The sequence below is a fragment of the Talpa occidentalis genome, unplaced genomic scaffold, assembly GCF_014898055.3.
Source record: "Talpa occidentalis isolate TD23 unplaced genomic scaffold, MPIMG_talOcc4v2.1 talOcc4.15, whole genome shotgun sequence".
NCBI classification, from domain to species: Eukaryota; Metazoa; Chordata; class Mammalia; order Eulipotyphla; family Talpidae; genus Talpa; species Talpa occidentalis.
The window spans coordinates 56,612,966-56,620,165 of record NW_023601543.1 but is presented as its reverse complement, the minus strand read 5'-3'; the positions used below and the strand labels follow the sequence as shown (position 1 = coordinate 56,620,165).

The following is a 7,200-nucleotide window of genomic DNA, read 5'->3' as shown; positions in this document are numbered from 1 at the left end:
GCAAGAACTGGCCCCAGGGCTGCTGAGACCTCAGCCCCACTAGTTCTGTCCCTCCTGCCACCCATCGTTCCTGGTGTATGGAATAAAACCCAGGGCATGGAGACTATGACAGTCCCCCACGTCCCCTTGTCTGCCTACTTCACCTGAGGGGCAGCAGCCCTCCCTAAACCCTGGGAGAAACAGCACAGAGGAACCCCATGGGAGCCAGGCACCCTGCCCTCCTCGAGGGCTCCTGATTCCTGACAACCAACACCTGCTGCTAATCCCAGGAGGCCTAGGCATGTCCCCAGGACCCCAGGAGGAGGGGGTAGGTGGAGAGGTGATGTCTGGTGCTGACGCAGGAGACCTCTGCTAGGGTATAATGAGGCAGCACAGCCCCTCAAGCCGACAGTGTGTACTAGCCCGGGCCAGTCATCTCCAGTCCCGCAACACACTCTCTCTGACCCCGGGGCCTGGCTGGCTGCTCCTCCAGCTGAGCCCTGTCTGTCCTCATGCCTGCTCTGCTCCGGGCTGCCCTCCCTGGAACCGCACCTGCAGTTCCTTCCCAACCTGCCCCAGCTCTGCCCAGGTGAGCCCCTTGTTCTGGACTCTGTGTTCCCGGCCTGTGGTGCTGCTACCCACAGCCAGCCACTGTCAGCACAGGAGCTCCCAGAGGCCCTCAGCCCCACGCCTGCCCCAGGCCCTGCTGGCAGCTCCACAGACAGAAGCCGCCTCCTCCCTGTCCCACCTGCTGCCTGAGCAGGGTCTGTGCTAGGGTGTGAGGGTCTTGGGATGGTGTCCTGCAGTCCAGGCTGCTCCACCAGCCTTGGGGGAGGTATCACTGTAGGCATGGCTGACTTGGGCCTTGCCCCTGCCACTGACCGCCACCCCAGGGCTGCTCATGCTCTGCTTGGCCGAAAGGCCGGCTGCCATAGCCTCAACCTGGCAGGGGCCTTGGCCGCCTGAGAAGCAATGAGGGGCAGGCAGTCTCCGCAGAGCACCAACAAGATGGGCACAGGGACGTATGTCTCCAGGCCCAGTGGCTTGGGGAGCTCTGCCCCTGTGGGGCACAGGCCTGCCTCCCAGTGGAGGTGGGGCTCCATCCTGATCGGGAAGGGCAGAACCTGGGATGGGAGGGGAGCCTGGGGCAGGGATGGGGCGAGAGTCAGCCACAGGGCTGATGGCCTATCAGGGCTTCTGACCGCCTTCCCCAGGACCCCACCTCCGAGGGGACATTTCATAGGCTCAGATGGGTCAGGACTTGGCAGCCCCCGCGTCCCTGGCCCCGCAGTGGTGGGGTGGGGAGCTGCTTGGACGAAGGGAAGGACGAGGAGAGGGGAGGAGACGGTGAAGGGGGTCAGAGCAGCGATTGGAGCCGAGAACTGGAAGCGCCTTAAAGAGACTGCGCGGTCCCCGCCCCCCTTCCCGCCAGCCTCAATGAATTAGAGCTGTGTTTCCCAAACTTGCCTGATCATAAGAATTCTGTCGAGCCCCAGTTAAAGATACAGGTTCCGGAGCACCTCCCTGCGCGAGTCGGATTGAGGAGGTCTGCGGGTGGCGCCGAGGAATCTGTAATTTTAACACGCTCCCACGTGATCCTCGTGAACCAGCAAGTTTGGGAAATAGTGAATTCAAGGAAACGGGGCCTGGCTGCCGAAGCGGCCTCCGCTAGGGGGCTGCGCGGGAGGATTCCCGGGGGCGTCGCCTGCTTCCGCCGCCGCCTCCTTCAGTGAAAGTCCCTTTCGGGTCCAGCTGCCACCGCCACCGCGCTCCCTCAGGCCGGGCGGGGGACACCCCAGGTCTGCGTGGCCCCCGCGCCGCCACGCCCAGTGGCCGCGGAGCCCGGGGAGCAGGGGGAGGAGCCGCCGCCAGTGGAGGCGGAGGAGGCGGAGGAGGCGGAGACGGCCGAGACGGCGGAGAAGGCGGAGAGGAAGGTGGAGGCGGAGGCGAAGGTGGAGGGGAAGGCGGAGGCGGCGGGGAAGGCGGAGGCGGCGGGGAAGGTGGACGCCGCCGGGAAGGTGGAGACGGCGGAGGGCCGGTCCGCCAGGTTGAGCTCAAGCTGGAGCCCGAATCCGAGCCGGTGCGGGAGGCGGAGCAGGAGCCGAAGGGGGAGCAGAAGCCGGAGCTGGAGGATGAGAACCCAGCGCGGAGCGGCCGTGGAGGCGGCAGCGACGAGGTTCCTCCCCCCACCCTTCCCTCCGACCCCTCGCGGCCCCCCGATCCCTCCCCGCGTCGCAGTCGTGCCCCCCGCCGCCGACCCCGGCCGCGGCCCCAGACCCGACTCCGAACACCGCCGCAGCCCAGGCCACGGCCCCCACCCCGGCCCCGGCCCCGGCGCGGCCCAGGGGTCGGATGCCTGGATGTGGATTTCACTGTGGGTCCACCAGGCTGTTCCCACGTGAACAGCTTTAAGGTGGGAGAGAACTGGAGGCAGGAACTGCGGGTGATCTACCAGTGCTTCGTGTGGTGTGGAACCCCAGAGACCAGGAAAAGCAAGGCAAAGTCCTGCATCTGCCATGTGTGCGGCACCCATTTGAACAGACTCCACTCTTGCCTTTCCTGTGTCTTCTTTGGCTGCTTCACAGAGAAACACATCCACGAGCACGCCGAGACAAAACAACACAACTTAGCTGTAGACCTTTATTACGGAGGTATATACTGTTTTATGTGTAAGGACTATGTATATGACAAAGACATTGAGCAAATTGCCAAAGAGGAGCAAGGAGAAGCTTTGAAATTACAAGCCTCCTCCTCCACCGAGGTTTCTCACCAGCAGTGTTCGATGCCAGGCCTCGGTGAGAAATATCCAACCTGGGAGACAACCAAACCTGAGTTAGAACTGCTGGGACACAACCCGAGGAGAAGAAGAATCACCTCCAGCTTCACCATCGGTTTAAGAGGACTAATCAATCTCGGCAACACGTGCTTTATGAACTGTATTGTCCAGGCCCTTACCCACACTCCCATTCTGAGGGATTTTTTCCTGTCGGACAGGCACCGATGTGAAATGCCAAGTCCCGAGTTGTGTCTGGTCTGTGAGATGTCTTCACTCTTTCGTGAGTTGTACTCTGGAAACCCATCTCCTCACGTTCCCTATAAATTGCTGCACCTGGTGTGGATACACGCTCGTCACTTAGCAGGGTACAGGCAGCAGGATGCCCACGAGTTCCTCATCGCTGCATTGGATGTCTTGCACAGGCACTGCAAAGGTGATGATGCGGGGAAGGCAGCCAATAATCCCAACCACTGTAACTGCATCATAGACCAAATCTTCACAGGTGGCCTGCAATCTGATGTCACCTGTCAAGCCTGCCACGGTGTCTCCACCACCATAGACCCATGCTGGGACATCAGTTTGGACTTACCTGGCTCTTGCACCTCCTTCTGGCCCCTGAGTCCAGGGAGGGAGAGCAGTGTGAATGGGGAGAGCCACATACAGGGAATCCCCACTCTCACGGACTGCTTGCGAAGGTTTACAAGGCCAGAGCACCTGGGAAGCAGTGCCAAAATCAAATGCGGTAGTTGCCAAAGCTACCAGGAGTCTACCAAACAGCTCACAATGAAGAAATTGCCTGTCGTTGCCTGTTTTCATTTCAAACGGTTTGAACACTCAGCCAAACAGAGGCGCAAGATCACTACATACATATCCTTTCCTTTGGAGCTGGATATGACACCATTCATGGCCTCAAGTAAAGAGAGCAGGATGAATGGACAGTTGCAGCTGCCAACCAATAGTGGAAACGACGAGAATAAGTATTCCTTGTTTGCTGTGGTTAATCACCAAGGAACCTTGGAGAGTGGCCACTACACCAGCTTCATCCGGCACCACAAGGACCAGTGGTTCAAGTGTGATGACGCTGTCATCACCAAGGCCAGTATTAAGGATGTCCTGGACAGTGAAGGGTATTTACTGTTCTATCACAAACAGGTTCTGGAACATGAGTCAGAAAAAGTGAAAGAAATGAATACACAACCCTACTGAAAAGCCGCACAGACCTACCTGTCATGGAAGATGACAACACCCATACTACAACTGGCATCGAGATTTAAAGGACCTACTTGCTTGGCCTGCAGGCCAGACAGAGTAAGAATTGAACAGTACCCAGTGTCTAAAAGGTCCAGATTGGAAGAGAAATAGAAGGGGCTGGAAAAGAGGCTCTAGTCTAAGTGGTCACTTAAAGGAAGATTAAATGGCAGGAGTGCTCTGGGTGGGGAAGGCAGGAGCAGGGAAATCCTGACACTGATACATATCCTATATTCCTCCAAAAGATTGTGTGGGAAAGTGTGGGGTGGGTGGGGGGTGGTGTGGGGGGGTGTGTGCCCTTGTAACCGTAAACATCTTTTTCCATGGGTGTTTCAGTTTCAACTGACCAATCACATAACAGTTATATGTTCTGGGGGGGAAGGGAAGAACCGTTTATACAATGTAGCCCATTACTCCTATGGGTCTGAAAGCAGAAAAGTGGAGGAGGCAGGATATCATAGACAAACACCTTTGCCAGTTCCTTTGTATTCGTGATTTTTTGTGCTATTAAATGCAGTATTAAAGCAAAAGTCCACGTGGGCTAGTGAAAGGAGAACAGAGAAGGGGAGAGAAGGGGCCTTGTAAAAGGGGAGCAATTGCTCCAAAAGTTGAGAGGACAAATACTGTAAGATAAGCAACCAACACAGACAGGCCTCATCTAAGAATGTAGTGTGTGAGTGTTAAAAAAAAAAAAAAAAAAGCTGTATGATATACTTGAGCAAATCAATGAAACTCTTTGCGATTGTTTTCTCATCTGTACAATGCAGATAATTCCTACCTTAAAGGGTTATTGTTAAAGATTAAATGATATAAAATGTGTCAAAGTATAAAGTAAAAGGCTTGGAAATTTGTAGGGGCTCAGTAAACGTTTCTTGGATCTGAAACTTCTTTGGATCAGGAGAGAGATGCATCAGAGGTAAGGGTCAGTCCCACATGAGACCCATGGATGAAAGGACGTGCATTCTGTCACATGCAGTCACCCCATACTTCTCTCTCTCTTTCCCTGTCTCTCTCTCAAAACTGCCTCCCCAGTGCTGTCTGCTTGGAGTCCCAAGACAACACCCTCCACTATTCTCCCTGAGTACAGGGCATCCCAGTGGGTACCACACTTGGGATTGGAAGAAGAAATACAACTAGCACCCCCCCCACACACACACAGTCATTATTCTGCCCATTTGGAAGACAGTGATGTTGTTTTCATGACTCAGCATCTCAGTGATGGAATGCTCAGATCCCCTAGGCTGCCAGGCTTCCATATGAGGGTGTTGTTTGGTGGGCTTTTCCTTCCAGAAGCATTCTGGGTGTGGCTGCTACATTCGCTTGCAGAAACAGATCAGTTGAAAGATTGTTTTCCAAAGCTCACTGGTCCCCCAGCCCAGGGAGAGTGAGAATAGCATGTTGGCCTCTTCCCTGATTCTCACAGAGTGGAGCAGCCTGCAGAGGGCTAAGCTGAAACAGATGGGATACACCCAGGATGGGGTAAGTGTCGATGCTTTCTTCTTTTCTCTGTAGCATCAGGCACAAAAGACCTATTACCTAGAAAATCCTGGGGTTGGGGAACTGGGAGTGTCAGACCTGTGGGACTTAGATCCACTGGCTGTGGAAAAAGGCTGGCTCCCATGGCTTTCCAAGTCTCCTTCACAGCCAACTTGTTTGGAAATGCTACATTCCCAACCAACTGATGACTTTTCTAGGACAGAGGTGATGTCTCCCCTGTCGCCTAGGCCACATCCTCAGCCCATGTCACAGTTCCTGGCACATAGTAAGGCGGTGTTCAGAACATTTACTGGACAGATGGAGGGATGAATGAACCAGTATACCTTTCTTTCATAACCAAATTTTCACCAATATCCAGGGCCCATAATCCTCTAGAGAAATATAAAATGTTATTTTTGATATCTTGTAGGATGGGAGAGATCATGAAATGAATGGGTCAGATGCACTTGGCTGCTGCGTTCAGGGTGTCTGACTCCCTTTGGGGATGTGTCTGGTGGGCCTGCTGGAAGAGAGCCACATCCTCAGTCCTCATCTGCCACGAGAAGAGTTCAGTGAGGCATGTGACACCAGATTCTGACTGCACAGAAACCATCTTTCACATTTTTAAAAACAATTTTCTTTGGAAATAATTTCAAGCTCGTAGGAAAGTTGCAAAAATAAAAATATAAAAAACGTCCATATGTTCTTTACCAGATTCACCTATTGTTAACAGTTTGCCCCTTTTGCCTTATTATTTGCATGTATGCATTCTCCTAAGTGTGTGTGTGTGTGTGTGTGTGTGTGTGTGTGTGTGTGCGCGCACACGCGCACGTGCATCTGCTCAGGCCATATGAAATTAAATTGTACGTGTCACGGCCCTTCATGACTAACTACATGGTTCAGCATATGTTTCCTAAGAATAGGCACGCCCCCTACATCACAGGACAGTTAACAGCTTCAGTCCATTTAACATTGAGGTGCTATTATCTAATCTATGATTTGTATTGTAATTTTGTCTGTTGACCCAATAATGTCCTTCAGAGGAGTTACCCCTTCCATCACAGGATTGGTCCAGGGTGAGGTATTGCTTGTGTCATCATCTCTCTTTAGCTCCCTCAATCTGGAGGGTTTCTACAACCTCTCACTGTCTTGTATGGCACTAGCATTTTTAATAGGACAGTCCTCATTTTGGGTTTGTCTGAAGCAGAAACTGTCTTTTAAATACCCTGCACTCAGGAATAGTTGTAAGAGATGAAGCTGACCTCCTGGTCTCCACTGGTGGAAGGCACGGGCCACCAGAGGGAGCAGCTGTGCCTGGCTCTTCCTGATTGAAGTGTGCACCTCTGGGAAACACTTGTCCCTCAGCAACGGGGTGGGGGGGGGTATTCAAGCCCAGCACTATGCCCCTGTCACCAATCTCCAAATTGAGCAGTGGGATATAACAGCAGCCAGATCCTGTTTTCAGGTCACAATATCATGGGACCCAGGGGAGCATGTATTCCCAGGTATGCGTTGTCTTGTGTTCAGATGGACACAGAGGTGTGTTTGAGCATGTCTGGCACAGGGGTGGGCACCTCCATGGCTGGGCTTTTAGGAGGATCAGGAGGTAGCATGCTTGGCACCATCATCAATATTCCCATGGTGGGCACAAAGCGGTGAGGGGGGGCCAGGGAGGGGGTAAGTACTTCTTAAGCAACTTCAAGTTGCTTAAGCATCTGCTA

General features: G+C 53.7%; 1 protein-coding gene across 1 annotated transcript; it reads left to right on the top strand.

The window, feature by feature from the left end:
- The first annotated feature begins 280 nt into the window (after positions 1-280).
- USP27X (ubiquitin specific peptidase 27 X-linked) lies at positions 281-4,262 on the top strand. The gene is made up of 2 exons (XM_037511670.2): positions 281-307; positions 1,652-4,262. The coding sequence occupies exons 1-2, from the start codon at positions 281-283 to the stop codon at positions 3,959-3,961; spliced, it is 2,337 nt and encodes a 778-aa protein (XP_037367567.1). The 3' UTR covers positions 3,962-4,262.
- The last annotated feature ends 2,938 nt before the right edge of the window (positions 4,263-7,200 follow it).

What these genes read in the sequence shown, in the direction of transcription:
- USP27X (XM_037511670.2), top strand. Translation starts at nt 281, where the DNA reads ATGTCCCCAGGACCCCAGGAGGAGGGG. An exon ending in CAGGACCCCAGGAGGAGGGG is followed by an intron (nt 308 to 1,651) that starts GTAGGTGGAGAG and finishes GGCCTCCGCTAG; the next exon opens with GGGGCTGCGCGGGAGGATTC.